Here is a 20,336-nt window from a genome sequence, read left to right as displayed (position 1 = left end):
CGCCATGTTAAAGTCCAACAGGTTTATTTGGAATCCTGAGCTTTTGGAGCACTGCTCCTTCATCAGGTGAATGGAGAGGTAGGTTCACAAACATGGCATATATTGACAGAGACACAATTGCAAGATAATGGTTGGAATGCGAATACTTACAACTAATCAAGTCTTTAAGAAACAAAACAACGTTTTGATTTAAAGACTTGATTAGTTGTAAGTATTCGCATTCCAACCATTATTCATGTAAATTGAGTTTGTGTCTTTATATGCTCTGTTTGTGAACAGAATTCCCACTCACCTGAAGAAGGGGCTTGGAGCTCCGAAAGCTTGTGTGGCTTTTGCTACCAAATAAACCTGTTGGACTTTAACCTGGTGTTGTGAGACTTCTTACTGTGTTTACCCCAGTCCAACGCCAGCATCTCCACATCAAGAAGAGCTGCTCAGAGGAAATGGAGAGTGTTACAATCCTAGCTAATGTTCCTACTGGACACGACGGTCCCAAAATGAAAACCTGGCTCAATTGATCGTAACTTTTGCCGTTTTGTTTTAGAAATGTGGATGAACAGAGTCACTGGACGGACAATTAGCTTTTAACAAAAACAACTTTTAAACATGAAAAGATTGACAGTAACACAAGGTTCCTTCATTCCACACATCTCCCGCTGCAGTGAACAATGAGAAGTCTCACAACACCAGGTTAAAGTCGAACAGGTTTATTTGGTAGCAAAAGCCACTAGCTTTCGGAGCGCTGCCCCTTCGTCAGGTGAGTGGGAGTTCTGTTCACAAACGGCATATAAAGACACAAACTCAATTTACAAAATAATGGTTGGAATGTGAGTCTTTACAGGTCATCAAGTCTTAAAGGTACAGACAATGTGAGTGGAGAGAGGGTTAAACAGATGTGTATTGTCTCCAGACAGGACAGTTAGTGAGATTTTGCAAGCCCAGGCAAGTCGTGGGGGTTTCAGGTAGTGTGACATGAACCCATGTAAGCGTTCTGCAAGGCGGCCTTCACGACACACGACAACGCAGAGTCGCTGAGCAGAGACTGATAGCCAAGTTTCGCACACATGAGGACGGCCTCAACTGGGATCTTGGGTTCATGTCACACTATCTGTAACCCCCACGACTTGCCTGGGCTTGCAAAATCTCACGAACTATCCTGGCTGGAGACAATACACATCTCTTTAACCTGTGCTTAACCCTCTCTCCACTCACATTGTCTGTACCTTTAAGGCTTGATTACCTGTAAAGACTCGCATTCCAATCATTATTCTGTAAATTGAGTTTGTGTCTTTATATGCCCTGTTTATGAATAGAACTCCCACTCACCTGACGAAGTGCTCCGAAAGCTAGTGGCTTTTGCTCCCAGATAAACCTGTTGGACTTTAACCTGGTGTTGTGAGACTTCTTACTGTGTTTACCCCAGTCCAACGCCAGCATCTCCACATCGTGAACACACAATCACAGCGAGAGAGCTCCGTCTAGTGGCGACGTGAGGTAAATGGCATCTGCCTGGGAAATCACAGAATCCAATAAGAAGTCTCACAACACCAGGTTAAAGTCCAATAGGTTTATTTGGTAGCACAAGCCACAAGCTTTCGGTAGCTTTTTTGTGCTACCAAATAAACCTGTTGGACTTTAACCTGGTGTTGTGAGACTTCTTACTGTGTTTACCCCAGTCCAACGCCGGCATCTCCACATAATCACTGAATCCTCAGGCGACTGAAGGATCTTATTCAAACATAGAAACGTTGGAGGATTGTGCTGCTGTATTTTTCTTGTTCCTATTATTTTTATGCTAATACAGACAAACCTATTCAGAGAATTGAAACCAACCTCAGAACAGCAAGAGGCGAACTCGCAGACAAACACATTCACAGACATACACTCTCAGACAGACACAGGCAAACTCACACACACAGACGTGCAGACAAAAAAACACTCTGACTTACAGAAATACACACATACTCACACTCTCTCACAAACACAGAGACAGATTGAGACCACGAAAGGTTGATGTCAATTTCAGTCCAAATAATCTGCTGGGCACTAAAATAATAAGAGAAGCAAATCTGAAGCTCAGTGTCTGGATTTTATTGTGAAATGAGAAAATGTACAAATATATGGCTGATCGCCAAGTTCCGCACACATGTGGACGGCCTCAACCGGGATATTGGGTTCATGTCACGCTATTTGTAATCCCACAACCTGCCTGGACCTGCAGAGTTTCACTGGCTCTCCTGTCTGGAGACAATACACATCTCTTTAGCCTGTCTTGATGCTCTCTCCACTCACATTGTTTGTATCTTAAAGACTGGATTAGTTGTAAGTATTCGCATTCCAACCATTATTCATGTAAATTGAGTCTGTGTCTTTATTTGCCCTGTTTGTGAACAGAATTCCCACTCACCTGAAGAAGGGGCTTGGGGCTCCGAAAGCTTGTGTGGCTTTTGCTACCAAATAAACCTGTTGGACTTTAACCAGGTGTTGTTAAACTTTTTACTGTATAAATATATCCCCATAGCTCCCGGTGGGAGTGGAATTGATGATTTGTCTGCTGTCTGTAAACTGCCTGAACAAATATTAAATTGTAAAGATTATAAAGTTTGAATTGTAATATCTAATGGTGAAAAGTATCTGGGAGCAGAGTGGATGTGATAAAGGCTGGAATACACACTGGGGCAATGAGGGAGAAACTGCTGTGCAGAGTGAATGGTTCTTGTTGTAGGGAGGGATGGATGGAGGGAGAGAGGGATGGATGGGGGTGAATGTGAGAAGCTGGAGTTTATATTTGAAGAGGTTCCCAGAATCTCTGAGCAGCTGAACTGCAGAAGCCTTTGGGCGGAGACTGTGCTGCTGCCCCTCCAGTCCAGCAGGGCCCGCGGTAACCATCTCGGCTGCTGCTCCCCATGGTCTCTTGGCTGCTGTTCTTTGGTGGGACATCTGGGGCCCGTAGAGAGATGGGACCGACCGCCATATTGCCATGACATTTGCACGAGCCCCAGCAGGAACAGGCGGCACGTTGGCACAATGGTTAGCACTGCTGCCTCACAGTGTCAGGGACATGGGTTTGATTCCCGGCTTGGGTCACTGTGTTGAATTTGCACTTTCTCCCCGTGTCTGCGTGAGTTTCCTCCGGGCGCTCCGGTTTTCTCCCACAGTCCAAAGATGTGCAGGTTAGATGGATTGGCCATGATGAATTGACCCTTAGTGTCAGGGGGACTAGCGAGGGTAAATGTATGGTGTTATGGGGATAGGGCGGGTGGGATTGTGGTCGGTGCAGACTCCATGAGCCGAACGGCCTTCTTCTGCACTGTCGGGTTCTGTGATTGCCCCCAATAAAGATGGTGGCCGGCAAGCCCAGCCCGATACCGAGAGAACAACCAAATCTATCGGACTCCAAGTGCGGAACCGTTAGATTTTTACTTGAACTTTGCGACTTGAATCTGGTGTTAATGAAACCTGCCCACGTACAGGCTCTGTTCCCCATCCACACTCGCTGTTTTATTTCACCTGTTGTGAAAGCGACAAGACCTCCTCACGCTTCCATCCGCAATGCACATGCTCCCAGAACAGCCGGACAGTGCGCCTGCACGTTCCCGCAGGAAATGCTGGGTAATTGTATGTCCCTTTGTGAACACAGATTGGAGCCACAGGGACAAGACCAGCAATTCACACACTGGTCATCTCTGCCATGTCCCTGGTTATGGGTGGCACAGTGGTTGGCACTGCTGCCTCACAGCACCAGTAACCCGGGTTCAGTTCCAGCTTCAGACTACTGTCCGTACAGAGTATGAATGTTCTCCCCATGTCTGTGTGGGTTTCCTCCAGGTGCTCTGGTTTCCTCCAACAGTCTAAAGATTTGCAAGTTAGGTGGATTGGCCATGGGAACTTGCCTCATTAGTGTCAGGAGGTAAATACATGAGGTTATGGGGATAGGGTGTAGGCCGGATGAACCAAATGGCCTCCTTCTGTAGTGATTCTATGAGTCAAATTTAGTGCTCTGAACGTTGCTATAATTAAAAAGCAATATATTTTGCCAACAGAAACCACTACCTTCGATTAATACTTTGGTACATTGTGAAACAACCCAACGTAACATGTAAAACACCTGGCTCAGTATGAGCCATGCCTTTGAAAACCTGCTGTTATATAACCTGAATAGTAATTGTTTGTGTATTGTTTCACACACATTTAATCCATTTCATTGTATTATGTCAGGGTGACAAACCTTTGTGGATGTAACTGGTGGTGCCAAACCTTAGGGAGGACATGAAGGCTTAGGGAAGACATGGAGAGGGAATTGATGAAATTTAGTGGAATGATTTAGGGTTGATGGATCACAGGTCTATAGATAGACTGGAGAAGCTGCTGTTGTTCTCCTTGTAACAAAGATGCCGAAGAGGAGGTTTGATCAATGGGTTGGAGAGGGCCTGACTGCGAAGATGAGCCCTCAAGGTACTTGGGGAGAGAAACTGGAGAAAGATGTGAGTTCAGGGCTCAGACGAGGAGGAAGTTTACAGGACTTGTGGCTCAATGGCTAGTGGAAAGGAGGGAATCTCGAACCATAGAAACATAGAATTCATAGGGTGCCATTCAGCCCGTCAAATATGTACCAACTCTTCAAAAGAGCATCCCACCCAGGCACTCACTTGTACCCAATCCCCATAACTCCGTGCAGTTTCCAATTGTCAATCCACCAACCTGCAAATCTTTGGGAGCAATTTCGCATGACTAATCCACATAACCTTATCGGATTGTCTCAATCTTACTGACAAATAAGCTCCATGAGCTCCTCACACTTGTTGGAGGTGAGGATGGAGGAGACAGCGGAGATGGTCCTTCAAAGGAACTAACTTGTGTTTGCGATATTAAAAAGATTCAACACACAGAGTTTGACACAAAGCTGATTTATTTTATCTCTATCCAGCATATTAACACCTCTAACTGGCCTGTAGCATATTACCACCAGCAGAAAACAGATCCCAAGGAACATGGTGTCTGGATGTGACTAACAGCAAAATCCAACTCCTGGAGTCACTTGTGAACTTAGTAGTGTCTCAGTAGGTTGGATGACTGAGTGAATTCCTTCCCACACATGATGCAAGTGGAGGGTCTCTCCCCAGTGTGAACTCGCTGGTTTGAAATGAGGTGGGATGTTCCCAGAAATTTTATGGCACTTCCTGTAGTCTGTGCATTTATTTTTTTCCTCACTGTGAACTCGCTGGTGTGTCAGCAGACTGGATGACTGAGTGAACCCCTTCCCACATTCAGTGCAGATGAATGGCCTCTCCCCAGTGTGAATCCTCTGGTGTTTAGAGAGTTGAGATGATTGCTTGAACCCAGTCCCGCAGTAAGAGCACCTGAACGGTCTCTCATCAGTGTGAACACGTTGATGGAGCATCAGTTCCCCAGAACTTTTATAGCATTTCCCACAGTCTGTACATTTAAAAGGTCTCTCTTCAGTGTGAACTAGCTGGTGTCTTAGCAAGGTTGATGACTGCGTGAATCCCTTACCACATTTAATGCAAATGAACGGTCTCTCCCCAGTGTGAATCCGCTGGTGTTCAGTGAGGCCTGATGATTTCCTGAACCCAGTCCCACAGTGAGAGCACCTGAATGGTCTCTCATCAGTGTGAACACGTTGATGGTGCATCAGTTCCCCAGAACTTTTATAGCATTTCCCACAGTCTGGACATTTAAAAGGTCTCTCATCAGTGTGAACACGTTGATGGGACATCAGTTCCCCAGAACCTTTATAGCACTTCCCACAGTCCAGGCACTTAAAAGGTTTCTCCTCAGTATGGACACGTTGGTGACGCATTAGTTCCCCAGAACTTTTATAGCACTTTACACAATCTGAGCATTTAAAAGGTCTCCCGTCAGTGTGAACACGTTGATGGGACATCAGATCGCCAAAACCTTTACAGCACTTCCCACAGTTTGAGCATTTAAAAGGTCTCTCGTCAGTGTGAACTCGCTGGTGTCTCAGCAGGTGGGATGACTGGGTGAATCCTTTCCTACACACAGAGCATGTGAATGGTCTCTCTCCGGTGTGACTGCGTCGATGAGTTTCCAGGTCAGATGGGTGATTGAATCCCTTCTCACAGTCTCCACATTTCCACGGTTTCTCCCTGTCGTGACTGCATTTATGTTTTAACAGGCCGGATGATTGGCTGAAGCCTTGTCCACACACAGAACATGTGTACAGTTTCTCCCCACTGTGAACTGTGCTTTTTCTTTCCATATTCAAAATTCTATGCTATTCAGGTTGAGATGAAGTGGGAGAGGACATCAGATCCTAATGTGATCTTTGGTTTAAGTTTCTTGACCACAATCCTCCCCTTCTAATTTTAAATTTTGAGCAATATCTACAAGGGAATGGCAGGGCTGGCACAATGGCACAGTGGTGAGCACTGCTGCCTCACAGGGCCAGGGACGCAGGTTCAATTCCAGCCTCACGTCACTGTATGTGTGGAGTTTGCACATTCTCCCCGTGTCTGCGTGGGTTTCCTGTGGGTTCTCCGATTTCCTCCCACAGTCCGAAGATGTGCGGGTTAGCTGGATTGGCCATGCTAAATTGACCCTAGTGACAGGGGATTAGCAGGGTAAATATGTGGGGGTATGGGGATAGGGTCTGGGGTGAGATTGTGGTCGGTGCAGGCTCAATGGGCTGAATGGCCTCCTTCTGCACTGTAGCATTCTATGATTCTGGGAAGAAAGTTTACACAGTGAGTGGTTATGACATAGAGCTCAATGTTCACACTCAAAGATGATAATATCAAGCGACAATGTATGATTTTTATGTGATACTTGTTTCAAATCTTCTGCAAATCTTCTTCGAAGCTCCTGTGAAAGTTTTGCAAAAGTCAACAGTATTAGTCAAGGATAGAAATGAAGAGACAAACATTTCTCTTGTTTTAGTTTGCCGAATCCATCGGCAAACTAAAGTTTGCCGAATCCATCACTGACAGTCTAGGATAGAAAATCGTCATGTTTTCTCCTCCTGTTACTGGGTTCAGGATGGTTGCTCGTCGGAAAATGGGGATGAGGAGCATATCAGCCATGATTGAATGGCAGAGCGGACTCGATGGGCCGAATGGCCTAATTCTGCTCCTATATCTTATGAACTCATGCTCCCTACAGCACGGTGGCAGTTGTCATTGTCAGCAGCCCCTCAATTCGAGGATGATGTTGACTCAGGGTTGTGAGTTTCTGCCAACTGAGCCGCAGATCTTTGGACACATGGCACAAGAAGTCCCATGAGGTAGTGGGATCTGGAAAACAGGATTTATTTCCCTTTCTTTTTTTTAAATACTTTTCCAATTCAATCAAATCAAATCCAATTCAGAGTCTCAACAAGTTGAGACATTTCAGATCCAGGCTGACAAGACAGGACGGGAGACCAAAACCACCCTGTCCTGGGCCTGATCTACATGAGTCAAGCTGATTGGAGAAGGGGGAGGATCCTCCTCCAAGACTTGAGCTCATTTGCATCTTAGCCAAAAGGCCGAGATGCCGCTTTTAAAAATTGCTTCATATGAAACATATGAAGCCTCAGCGTAACCTAATGACCTCAACCAAGTGCAGGCGATCCATACTACACTTGATCTTAGCCAAAAGGCCGAGCCTTTCTTTCCATCTCTGTCACCGCTCTGCCTCATCAATAAGACATTGGGACTCAGAGGGTTGATGCAGTTTGATGGACAAGTTGTCTCCATTCTGAACACTGGGGAACAAGCGCCTCCCACTCATTGACAACATTGCCCCCGACAAACATGGCGGCCGCACATGCGCACTGCTGCATATTGCCCCCAATAAAGAGGACGGCCGTTAACACAAGCCGATCACGAGGAGCTGTTCTCGCTCTCGATGTGAATGGAAACAGATTGGGTTTGTTTTGGGGTTTGGCGGTGACACAGTTTGTTTAAGAAGCCTCTCCAGCCTCCGGCCCGATCTCTCGCTCCCTCCATTCCGCCATCATCCGTCTTACCAATTCTGCAGCCGAAAAATAATCCGCTCGCCATCGCCATTACCCTCAGTGCGCATGCTTCAGTCAAGCCCGGCCCCGCCCCACCTTCACTCCGATTGGTTGGAGGACCCGCCGCTCCCGCTCGGTCCTCCAGCCCCGCCCCTCTTTCTATTGGTCCGGAGCTGCTGTCAATCAGTGCCCGGGCATTGTGATGTGGAGCATGCGCAGTGTCATTGCTGTCCTTGGCGCTTGTTTGTCCCGGAGAAGCGGAGTCAGCGTTAGGCGGTGGCTGGGAGGATTTGGAAACACTTTGTGGATCCGCAAACCCTTCAGAATCATTGTCAGCTCCCTGGTTTGCAGCTGCGGGGCTTCTCCCTCCCTCCCGGGAACAGGCCCAGGTTAACGGCCCCATCCTGGCTCAGCCACTGGAGGATGGTTCACATCAGAGGATGGGGGAGGGGGACAATAAATAAGAGGTTACACTTTGGCCTCAAATCAATGAGGACTCTGATCTCTGGGAAGGAAGGAAACCCTGGGAGGTGGGCGGGAAGGAGTCACAAACACCCGCTGGAGGCCCCAACACCCCCAATAAGACCCATTGGTTTTATTGTCAGTCTGCAGACAGGAGCTGGAGAACTGAACCCAGACAGAGGAGAGGGAGGGAGAAAACTGGGAGTGGAGAAAAGAAATGGTGAGATGGGTTTGGATTTAAGCCAAGGGAGGAGGGAGAATTTGTGGGACAGGAATTTATTGATTTGGGGAACAAGAGAGGAAGAAATGTTCCAGAGAATTAGAATTGTCTGTTCAAAATTTCTATCCTGGACTGACAGTGATTAATTTTGTAAACTCCTTTTACAGGTGAGGTGAAGAAACATCACATCAAAATCAGACAGAGTCTCGATTCACTTGGACTTAAATATCCTCAGACTTTGAATGTGGAAGGAGAAATGTTTGTCTTCTGTCTGGAGGAGAAGATTTCAAACATCAGTGTGACTGAAAAAGCACCAAGATACACGCACACCCGAGTGAGAGTGTTTCAGTGAGTTGACTGTGGAAAGAGCTTTATCCAGTTACGCAGCCTTAAAAAACATCACACCATTCACAGCAAGGAAAAACTGTACACGTGTTCTGTGTGTGGATGAGGCTTCAACTGATCGTTTAACCTGGAGAAACATAAGGACACCAGCACCATGGAGAAACCGTGGAAATGTGGGGACTGTGGGAAAGGATTCAGTTACCCTTCCCTGCTGGAAAACCATCGGCGCAGTCACACTGGTGAGAGACCGTTCACCTGTTCTGTCTGTGGAGAGGGATTCATTCAGTCATCTGGCCTTTGGTCTCACCAGAGAATTCACACTGAGGAAAAGCCATTCACCTGCACCTCCTGTGGGAAGAGGTTCAGGCATTCTTCAGCACTCACTGTGCACCAACGCACTCACACCGGGGAGAGACCATTCATCTGCTCCGTGTGTGGGAAGGGATTCACTCAGTCATTCCACCTGCTGTCACACCAGCGAGTTCATTCTGGGGAGAGGCCGTTCACCTGCTCCGACTGTGGGAAGGGATTCACTGGGTCATCCCACTTACTGTCACACCAGCGAGTTCACATTGAGGAGAAGCCATTCAGCTGCACTGACTGTGGACGGAGTTTCAGACAGGCATCCTCCCTCATTGCACACCAGCGAATTCACACTGGGGAGAGACCGTTTACTTGCTTTTTGTGTGGAAAGGGATTCACAGTTTTACCCACCCTGCTGAGACACCAGAAAATTCACACTGAAGAGAAGCCATTCAGCTGCACTGACTGTGGAAAGAATTTCAGGCAGTCATCCAACCTCACTGCTCACCGACGCATTCACACTGCAGAAAGACCATTCACATGCTCCGTGTGCGGGAAGGGATTCAATCGGCCATCCAACCTCTCTGCTCACCAGCGAGTTCACACAGGGGAGAGGCCATTCACTTGCTCCGTGTGTGGGAAGGGATTCGCAAAGTCTTTCAACCTGCTGGCTCACCAACGCACTCACACTAAGAGGCCATTCAACTGCTCTGTGTGTGGGAAGGGATTCACTCAGTCACAATGGCTCCTGAGACATCAACAAGTTCACCAGTGACTGCAGGGGTCGGATTCTGCTGTTTTTGCTGCTGTTCAGTATTGACAGTCTGACAATATTTTATTTCTGCTGATGTGAACAAACCCTATAACTAGCTGGAATTTAATATTCTGGAAATGTCACTGATTTTCGGGGCTGCAATGTCACTTTTTAAAAGCAACACCTGTGATCTTCCCTCTTAACTGAAGAACTCTCACAGGAACCTGTTTAGAATAAAATTAAGAACTTTTGCTTCAATTCTAATTTGATCTTTGGGGCAAAATCTACAATTCATTCTCTGAAAGATCCATCTGCAGGGCACAAAGTATTTATTTTCAATGCTTGTATTGAGATTTTCTGGAAAGCTGCTCTTTGATTTTTAAGGGCTATTTTTTGGTTTCCAGGGCATCGTTTTCCATTCTCAGTAACTCCTTTATTAGTGATGTAGTCACGTAGTAACATTACCTTTTGTGTTTCTGTTAGTTTACTTCTTTGAATAAGATAGCACAAATACTGAAGACTGTGTATATATTAAATCTTTTAAATTGGAATCTATGAATGATATTTTTTGTTAACTTGTTTTAAAAATACTCCCATACTCTCTTTCCAAAATGAGAATTCTAACTATTTGACACAAGGTAACTGAATCAGATGTTTACTGGTTCAGACGGTGGAGCAGGAAAAATCTCTCCCGATTCTGATCTTCATTGTGTGTGGATTTACATTGATAACCCATCAATAACCTCACTGCACCAGCTGAGATCAGCTCTGACCGGGGATTCTGTATGTTGTCTGTGAACGTTAAACTGCAAATAAAAGCAGTTTAGAATATGAACCTGGATGAATGGATCTCAATTTCTAATGTGACGACCCAAGTGATTGTAAGTACGTTCACAATATCTGTTTACTCAAATTCCTGAGTTGTACCCCCCACCTCCTGAGATATATAAAAATAATCGAGACTTGTTCAGCAGAATGGGGAAAGCTCTGCCGATGGTCGGATCATTCCTTTTGAGGCTCACACTGCTATGAAACTAGTTCTGTAGCAGGAAGACACAACTCCTCCACACATCACCGATAGGCTGCTGAGTCAGTGAACTTCTTTTCTCAAAATAGGTGGCAAAGCTGTTCCTCCAGTTTGAGACTGTCTCTGCAGATGTAGCAACATCAGGAGAGACAGAATCTGTGATTGGAGGAGATGGTCCTCACAGTTTCTGTCTCTCCCATGTACAGGATGATTTATTTTTTCCAGTAGTTCCTCCCAAGACAGAATTTCTGCGGGCCTTTTGGCAAGTCATGTTGCAGCTTTATAGAACCTCAGTTAGGCCGCACTTGGAATATAGTGTTCAATTCTGGTCGCCACACTACCAGAAAGATGTGGAGGCTTTGGAGAGGGTGGAGAGGGTACAGAAAAGATCTACCAGGATGTTGCCTGGCATGGAGGGCATTAGCTATGAGGAGAGGTTGGAGAAACTTGGTTTGTTCTCACTGGAACGACGCAGGTTGAGGGCGATCTGACAAAGTCTACAAGATTGTGAGGGGCTTGGGCAGAGTGGATAGTCAGAAGCTTTTTCCCAGGGTAGAAGAGTCAGTTACTCGGGGGCATAGGTTTAAGGTGCGAGGGGCAAGGTTTAAAGGAGATGTACGAGGCAGATTTTTTACCCAGAGGGTGGTGGGTGCCTGGAACTCGCTGCCGGGGGAGGTAGTGGAAGCAGATACAATTGTGACTTTTAAGGAGCGTCTTGACAAATACATGAATAGGATGGGAATGGAGTGATATGGTCCCCAGAAGGGTAGGGGGTTTCAGTTCAGTCGGGCAGCGTGGTTGGTGCAGGCTTGGAGGGTCGAAGGAATGTTCCTGTGCTGTAATTTTCTTTGTTTTCTTTTGAGAGTGAATTCACCATCCACAGCCGTTCATTTTGAACCCTGGTTTGAAATATTCTCACTCTGGGTTTAAGGCTTCACGGCGTAATACACAGATTTAGATCTTACCACCAAACACCAATTCATATCCTCATCCGAGTCCCAGATTTAAATGTGGTTGTCCAAACTAGAAAACATATATAATTTGACTCTTTTTAAACCTGATTCACCACACCCTGCCACACTAACTACAACAGATTGTTTTTGGGACCAGTTGTTCCGTTAAAGTCTGTGTTGTTCTCAATGACAGTTTTAACCTCTCCGTAACCTGTCCTAACACTTCTGCCCTCCAGGGGGCTCTGTTTTTCTGATGGTGACATTCCCTGTTTACCCAGTCAGCCCTTGAATTGTTTGTGAATCCAGTCACATGTCGGTTAGACTGGATCAGGGCGGCAGATTTCCTTCCTTGAAGGGAATTAGAGAACCAGATGTGTTTTTACAACAATTAATTCATGCTCATCAATATTTTTGTTGAAACGTGGTGGGATTCAAACCCAGGTCCCAAAATCATTATAATAAATAGAGAAAATGCTGGATAAACTCAGCAAGTCTGTTTTATTCAGAATTCCAGCATCTGCTGGATTTTCCTTTATCTCCAAATCATTCCCCTGGATTACTCCTGCTCTGGCTCTAATTCCAGTCAGCTCAGACAACAAAAACAGGTTTCACAAAATCGCAAACATTTAAAAAAGGAGGTAGACAAAAGGCAGGTAACTATAGGCTGGTTCGCTTAACTTCTGGAGGAGGGAAAATGCTTGGATCTATCATCAGGGAAGAAATAGCGAGACATCTGGATATAAATTGTCCCATTGGTAAGACACAGCATAGGTTCATGAAGGGCAGGTCATGTTTGACTAATTTGGTGGAATTATTTGAGAACATTACATGTGCAGTGGACAATGGGGAACCTGTGGATGTGGTGTATCTGGATTTCCAGAAGGCATTTGACAAGGTGCCGCACCAAAGACTGCTACATAAGATAAAGGTGCACAGTGTTACGGATAATGTATTAGCATGGATAGAGGATTGGTTAACTAACAGAAAGCAAAGAGTGGGGGTAAATGGGTGTTTTTCTGGTTGGCGATCAGTGACTAGTGGTGTGCCTCAGGGATCAGTGTTGGGACCGCAATTGTTTACGATTTACATAGATGATTTGGAGTTGGGGACCAAGTGTAGTGTGTCAAAATTCGCAGATGACACTAAGAGCAAAGTGTGCAGAGGATGCTGAAAGTCTGCAAAGGGATATAGATAATCTAAGTGAGTGGGCGAGGGTCTGGCAGATGGAGTACAATGTTGGTAAATGTGAGGTCATCCATTTTGGTAGGAATAACAGCAAAATGGACTATTATTTAAATGGGAAAAAATTGCAGCGTGCTACTGTGCAGAGGCCAAGCTGATTGGAGGAGGGAAAGCACTTCCTCCTCTATGACTTGATCTCATTTGCATCTTAGCCAAAAGGCCGAGATACTGCTTTTAAAAATTGCTTCATATGAAACATATGAAGCTTCAATGTAACCTAATGACCTCAAACAAACCTCTGCAAGACATGCCGGATCATTGACACGGATGCCATCATCTCACGTGAGAACACCATCTACCAGGTACACGGTACCTACTCTTGCAACTCGGCCAACATTGTCTACCTGATACGCTGCAAGAAAGGATGTCCCGAGGCATGGTACATTGGGGAAACAATGCAGACACTACGACAACGGATGAATGAACACCGCTCGACAATCACCAGGCAAGACTGTTCTCTTCCTGTGGGGGAGCACTTCAGCAGTCACGGGCATTCAGCCTTGGATCTTCAGGTAAGCGTTCTCCAAGGCGGCCTTCACGTCACACGACAGCGCAGTCGCTGAGCAGAAACTGATAGCCAAGTTCCGCACACATGAGGACGGCCTAAACCGGGATGTTGGATTCATGTCACATTATCAGTAACCCCCACAGCTTGCCTCCTGGGCTTGTAGAATCTCACTAGCTGTTCTGTCTGGAGACAATACACATCTCTTTAACCTGTGTTTAATGTTCCCTCCACCCACATTGTCTGTACCTTTAAGACCTGGCTGGCTGGAGGATTCGCATTCATATCAGTATTCTGCAACTTGATTTTGTCTGTTTGCGCTGTTTGAGAGCACATTACCACTCCATCTGACGAAGGAGCAGTGCTCCGAAAGCTTATGGTATTTGCTACCAAATAAACCTGTTGGACTTTAACCTGGTGTTGTGAGACTTCTTACGCTGTGCAGAGGGACAGGGGTGTCCTTGTGCAGGAATCTCAAAGAGTTGGTTTGCAGGTGCAACAGGTAATTAAGAAGACAAATGGAATTTTGTCCTTCATTGCTAGAGGGATGGAGTTTAAAAACAGCGAGATTATGTTGCAGCTGTATAAGGTGCTGGTGAGGCCACACCTGGAGTACTGTGTACAGTTTTGGTCTCCTTACTTGAGAAAGGATATACTGGCACTGGAGGGGGTGCAGAGGAGATTCACGAGGTTGATTCTGGAGTTGAGAGGGTTGGCTTATGAGGAGAGACTGAGTAAATTGGGGCTATGCTCATTGGAATTCAGAAGAATGAGGGGAGATCTTATAGAAACATATAAGATTATGAAGGGAATAGATTAGAAGCAGGGAAGTTGTTTCCACTGGCAGGTGAAACTAGAACTTGGGGGCATAGCCTCAAAATAAGGGGAAGCAGATTTAGGACTGAGTTGAGGAGGAACTTCTTCAAACAAAGGGTTGTGAATCTGTGGAATTCCCTGCCCAGTGAAGCAGTTGGGGCTACCTCATTGAATGTTTTTAAGGCAAGAATAGATAAATTATTGAACAGTAAAGGAATTAAGGGCTATGGTGAGCGGGCGTGTAAGTGGAGCTGAGTCCACAAAAAGATCAGCCATGAGGCTCGAGGGGCCAGATGGCCTACTCCTGCTCCTAGTTCTTATGTTCTTCCCACAATCCCCACATTTCCATGGCATCTCCCTGTGACTGCAAATTATGTTCCAAAAGGCCAGATGATTGGTTGAAGCTTTCACCACACCTGACTAAACCTCTGACTAACCTGACTAAAACTGAGGATAAAGTATTGGTGTCTGTAAGGGCTAAAATAATACCCTTGGCTTCCTTGTAGATCTGTGGCATCAAGTTCAAGACTCCTTCATGAATCATCCTCTTGGCCTCTCGCCTGTCAACTGTCCATGAGAATCTTACATGTTTCAGAATGTTGACTGCTCATTCTTCCAAACCCAATGAGTATAGGTGCAACCCTTCCCCAAAAGACAACGAGTTGGATTCTTTGGCCTCACTTCCCCAAAACTGGAGAATCCCCCCCCCCCCCCCCACCGAGGTCAAAGGACCTTTGTGTGGTCCACCCCCCGGCCTGCTACGATTCCTGTGGTGGGTGGGATGGGAGAATTCTCCCCTACACCTTCACAACCCTTTCCTCAAAAGACAACACCTTCATCTTAGAACTTTCTCTGAACTCATTCCAATGAAAACATGTCATTCCATAAGTAGGGAGACCAGAACCGCACACAGTATTCCAGCTGCTATCTCAGCAATGTCCTGTGTAGGTGCAGCAAGTTCCCTTTCTCAAACTCCACCCCCTTGCAGTAAAGTCCAACACTCCATTTGCCTTCTTCTTTACTTGCTGTACCTTCATCCTATTTGTTCACGATTCATGTACAAGGACACCCAGATTCCTCTCTACGGCAGTATTCTTCAGTTTCTGTATATTTAAACAATTTTTTGCTTCTCTATTCTTCCTGCCAAAGCGGAAAAGCTCCCACTTTCCCGCACTATACTCCATCTGCCATTTTTCTGTCCATTCAGGTAACTTATCTGTGTCCCTTACAGATTTTTTGTAATAACCTCACAGCTTGCTTTTCTACCTATCTTTGTATCATCAATTCTGGCTTCATCCAAGTCATTGATCAAGGTGGCTGTTTTTCTCTCTCTCAGTTGTGGGTGATATTTGTCCCTATTCTCCTGGAAACTGAATGAATCTTGTTCCAAACTGGGTTCAATATCAGACATTTCAGGGAGTCAGGAATCATTCGCCCCTGAACCTACACTGGTAAAACCCCAGGCAGTTCCTCAGTAAGGATTTTTCTGGTTCCTCACCATATATTAGTCAGGATACTGAAACCCAGCTTTTTTACAGTCCACTCCTGGAGGTCCCACTCCCTGAGCCGACAAAATTCAGCAGTGTCAGTGCTGAAGTTTCACAGTGGGAGTGATTCCCAGAGTAACTGTCAATCAGATCACCATTGATGTCCAGGTTTGTGTATTTTTAGTTATCCTGATGTCTAACACACACACACATCAATAAAACAGGGAATTCCTGCAAACAAACTGCAGCTTCTTCTCTATCTGGAGATCCAATGTTTGTTGAATCATTGTCCCAGCGGTTAACAGGCTCCTGTGAACTCATCCAACTCGTATTTTAATACTGACTTTAACAAATATATTTTAAACAGGTTTATTTTAAATGAGTTAAAACCAGCCTTAAAATGGTAGATATAGAATAATAACCAGAGTAATTTTCAGGCTGGAAACTTTAACCTGCTGTTTCACTTTGATTTAGGAGCAGATCCCAGTTTTACACCAATCTCTGATTCATGTATCCAGCATTCACCGTCATTCTAAAAGCAGAAGTTGCTGCAAAATCTCAGTACGTCTGACAGTATCTGTAAAGACAGGAACAGTTAATGTTTCCAGTTGAATGTGACTCTTCTTCAGTGTCAAAACATTAGCTCTGTTTCTCTCTCCAGAGATGCTGTCAGACCTGCTGAGTTTTTACAGCACTTCTTGTTTTTATTTACGAGTTCAGGACTCAGACAAGACAATCCACAATACAAATCTTACAACTGGGCCAGGGTTTATTAACATCAGCAGAAACAGACACCAATGAAAATGGTTGGGACCTCGATGTGATTAACAGCAAAATTCAGTCCTTGCAGTCACTCGTGAACATGATGGTGTTTCAGCAGGTGAGGTGACTGAGTGAATCCCTTCCCACACACGGAGCAGGTGAATGGCCTGTCCCCAGTGTGAATTCGCTGGTGCTTTACCAGGTTGGATGATTGACTGAATCCCTTGCCACAATCAGAGGAGGTGACTGGTCTCTCCCCAGCATGAACTCGCTGGTGTCTCAGCAGTTTGGATGAATCAATAAATCCCTTCCCACAACTGGAGCAAGTGAATGGCCTCTCTCCAGTGTGACTTGGCTGGTGTTTTAGCAGGTTGAATGACTGAGTAAATCCCTTCCCACACTCGGAGCAGATAAATGGCCTCTCCCTATTATGAATTCTCTGGTGTTTCAGCAGGTCGGATGAATCAGTGAATCCCTTCCCACAGTCAGAGCATTCTCCCCATTGACCAACTGTGAGAATGAACAAAATGCAGTCCTGGATGTAATTGAGAGCAGAAACAGTAACAGCAGAATCCAACCCCTGGAATCATTCGTGAACTCGTTGGTGTCTCAGCAGGCTGGATGAAAGACTGAATCTCTTCTCACACACAGAGCAGGTGAACGGCTTCTCTCCAGTGTGAACTCGCTGGTGTCTCAGCAGGCTGGATAATCGAGTGAATCTCTTCTCACATTGAGAGCAGGTGAACGGCCTCTCCCCAGTGTGAACTTGCTGGTGTCTCAGCAGGCGGGATGAATCACAGAATCCCTTCCCACACTGAGAGCAGGTGAATGGCCTCTCCCCAGTGTGAACTCGCTCGTGTGCCCGCAGGCTGGATGACCGAGTGAATCCCTCCCCACACTGAGAACACGTGAACGGCCTCTCCCCAGTATGAACTCGCTCGTGTGTCCGCAGGCTGGATGACCGAGTGAATCCCTTCCCACACTGAGAGCAGGTGAACGGCCTCTCCCCAGTGTGAACTCGCTGGTGCCTCCGCAGGTAGGATGAAGAAGTGAATCCCTCCCCACACTGAGAGCAGGTGAACGGCCTCTCCCCAGTGTGAACTCGCTGGTGCCTCCGCAGGTAGGATGAAGAAGTGAATCCCTCCCCACACTGAGAGCAGGTGAACGGCCTCTCCCCAGTGTGAGCTCGCTGGTGTCTCTGCAGGTTGAATGACTGAGTGAATCCCTTCCCACACTGAGAGCACGTGAATGGTCTCTCCCCAGTGTGGCTGCGCCGATGAGCTTCCAGCTCAGTTGGGTATCTGTATCTCTTCCCACAGTCCGCACATTTCCATGGTTTCTCCATGGTGCAGGTGTCCTTGCCTCTCTCTTGGGTGGACAATCAGTTGAAGCCTCGTCCACACACAGAACACGGGTACAGTCTCTCCCTGCTGTGAATGGTGTGATAGTTATTCAGGCTGTGTAACTGGTTAAAGCTCTTTAGTCCGTGCACTGGAACACCCTCACTCGAGTGTGGCAGTGTGTTGGTGCTTTTCCAGTCACACTGATGTTTGAAATCTTTTCAAATCAACAGACTGGACAACAATTTCTCTTTCTAGATTCAAAGGACGATGATATTCAGCTCCCAAGGAATATGACTATGTCAGATCTCGACGTGACGTTTGAGATTTCGGCCTGTGATTCCTCTTTCAATATCCTGTAAAACAAGTTTACAAAAGTCATCATTGTCAGGACAGGATAGAAATTCAGAAAAGACAATTCTAGTTTCTATGGAACATTCTTTCCTCTCCCATTCCTCAAAAGCTGTAAATCTCCATCCCACACACTCTCCCTCCATTCAAACTCTGCTGTATCTAATATTCACCCTCCCAATTCTCCTGAAGGTGCTGATTGAGGCTGATTGACAGATCCATGCTCACTGCTTCCTGTCCTGGACACAGAGACCATGACAACGAGGAGTTGCAGTCGGCCATTTGGCTCATCGAGCCTTTTAAACTATTCAATGAGATAATTCGTTCATCTACCTCAGCATCATTCTCCCCACACTAAACCCATATCCCTTGATATTTTCAACATCTAGAAACCAATCAATCTCTCTCTTGAAAATAGTTGATGACTGAGGCTTCACTGTCCTCGGGGGTTGAGAATTCCAAAGCTTTACTGGAACACCCTCACTCGAGTGTGGCAGTGTGTTGGTGCTTTTCCAGTCACACTGATGTTTGAAATCTTTTCAAATCAACAGACTGGACAACAATTTCTCTTTCTAGATTCAAAGGACGATGATATTCAGCTCCCAAGGAATATGACTATGTCAGATCTCGACGTGACGTTTGAGATTTCGGCCTGTGATTCCTCTTGGGTGATCTTGGGGTCCATATCCACAGATCTCTAAAGGTTGCCACTCAAGTGGATAGAGCTGTGAAGAAGGCATATAGTGTGTTAGCTTTTATTAACAGGGGGTTGGAGTTTAAGAGCCGTGGGGTTATGCTGCAACTGTACAGGACCTTGGTGAGACCGCATTTGGAATATTGCGTGCAGTTCTGGTCACCTCACTATAAGAAGGATGTGGAAGCGCTGGAAAGAGTGCAGAGGAGATTTACCAGGATGCTGCCTGGTTTGGAGTGTCGGTCTTATGAGGAAAGGTTGAGGGAGCTGGGGCTGTTCTCTCTGGAGCGGAGGAGATTGAGGGGAGACTTAATAGAGGTTTATAAAATGATGAAGGGGATAGATCGAGTGAACGTTCAAAGACTATTTCCTCGGGTGGATGGAGCTATTACAAGGGGGCATAACTATAGGGTTCATGGTGGGAGATATAGGAAGGATATCAGAGGTAGGTTCTTCACGCAGAGAGTGGTTGGGGTGTGGAATGGACTGCCTGCAGTGATAGTGGAGTCAGACACTTTAGGAACATTTAAGCGGTTATTGGATAGGCACATGGAGCACACCAGGATGGTAGGGAGTGGGATAGCTTGATCTTGGTTTCAGATGAAGGTCGGCACAACATCGTGGGCCGAAGGGCCTGTTCTGTGCTGTACTGTTCTATGTTCTATGTTCTATCCTTGAGTGAAGAAATCCCCTCACATCTTAGCTTTTGCTCCATCTTCTTGTCTGTTCCCTATAACCCTTGACACCCTTGTCAGTCAAAGATCTGTCTAACTGGAATATATTCAATGATCCTCAGCCTCCACTGGTCCCTGTAGAAGAGAAATCCAAAAGACTAACAACCCTCTGAGGGAAGAGACGTCTGGAAATATATAACGTAGCTACAGTTCCACATTACAAGATATTCAGATTCCAAGGAATATGACTCTTTCTAGATGTGACGGTTGAGAGTTTTGCCTGTGATTCCTCGTTCAAAATCCTGTGAAATGAGCTTGCAAAAGTCATCACAGTCAGTATAGGATCGAAATTCAGAGCAGACAATTCTAGTTTCTCTGGAACATTCTTTCCTATTTCATTCCCAAAAAGTTGTAAATCTCCAT

General features: G+C 45.9%; 5 protein-coding genes across 5 annotated transcripts in view; 2 read left to right on the top strand and 3 right to left on the bottom strand.

Moving 5' to 3' along the window:
* Nucleotides 1–5,008, top strand: part of LOC144480924 (uncharacterized) — a 196,312-nt gene extending 191,304 nt beyond the window's left edge. Inside the window, exon 10 of the mRNA XM_078200549.1 lies at nucleotides 4,956–5,008. Within this exon, the coding sequence (XP_078056675.1) occupies nucleotides 4,956–5,008 (53 nt within the window). The remainder of the gene's footprint in view (nucleotides 1–4,955) is intronic.
* LOC144480811 (uncharacterized) overlaps nucleotides 1–20,336 on the bottom strand; it is a 992,083-nt gene that overhangs the window by 970,958 nt on the left and 789 nt on the right. The gene's annotated exons all lie outside the window — the stretch shown is intronic.
* LOC144480771 (uncharacterized) lies at nucleotides 4,895–8,046 on the bottom strand. Its single transcript, XM_078200348.1, has 2 exons — nucleotides 7,991–8,046; nucleotides 4,895–6,846 (listed from the first exon to the last, which is right to left on the bottom strand). Exon 2 carries the CDS (start codon nucleotides 6,242–6,244, stop codon nucleotides 5,009–5,011), a length of 1,236 nt encoding a protein of 411 aa, XP_078056474.1. The 5' UTR covers nucleotides 6,245–6,846; nucleotides 7,991–8,046; the 3' UTR covers nucleotides 4,895–5,008.
* Nucleotides 8,297–10,617, top strand: LOC144480792 (uncharacterized). The gene is made up of 2 exons (XM_078200391.1): nucleotides 8,297–8,660; nucleotides 8,828–10,617. The coding sequence occupies exon 2, from the start codon at nucleotides 9,160–9,162 to the stop codon at nucleotides 10,081–10,083; it is 924 nt and encodes a 307-aa protein (XP_078056517.1). The 5' UTR covers nucleotides 8,297–8,660; nucleotides 8,828–9,159; the 3' UTR covers nucleotides 10,084–10,617.
* LOC144480923 (uncharacterized) overlaps nucleotides 16,706–20,336 on the bottom strand; it is a 44,289-nt gene continuing 40,658 nt past the window's right edge. The window contains 2 exon segments of the mRNA XM_078200548.1: nucleotides 16,706–17,349; nucleotides 17,500–18,122. Of these exon segments, the coding sequence (XP_078056674.1) occupies nucleotides 16,943–17,349; nucleotides 17,500–18,122 (1,030 nt within the window). The 3' untranslated portion in view covers nucleotides 16,706–16,942.

This window comes from Mustelus asterias, chromosome 30, assembly GCF_964213995.1.
Source record: "Mustelus asterias chromosome 30, sMusAst1.hap1.1, whole genome shotgun sequence".
In the NCBI taxonomy this organism is placed as follows: Eukaryota; Metazoa; Chordata; class Chondrichthyes; order Carcharhiniformes; family Triakidae; genus Mustelus; species Mustelus asterias.
The sequence above is the reverse complement of the archived record's forward strand: the minus strand, read 5'-3'. Positions and strand labels throughout refer to the sequence as shown.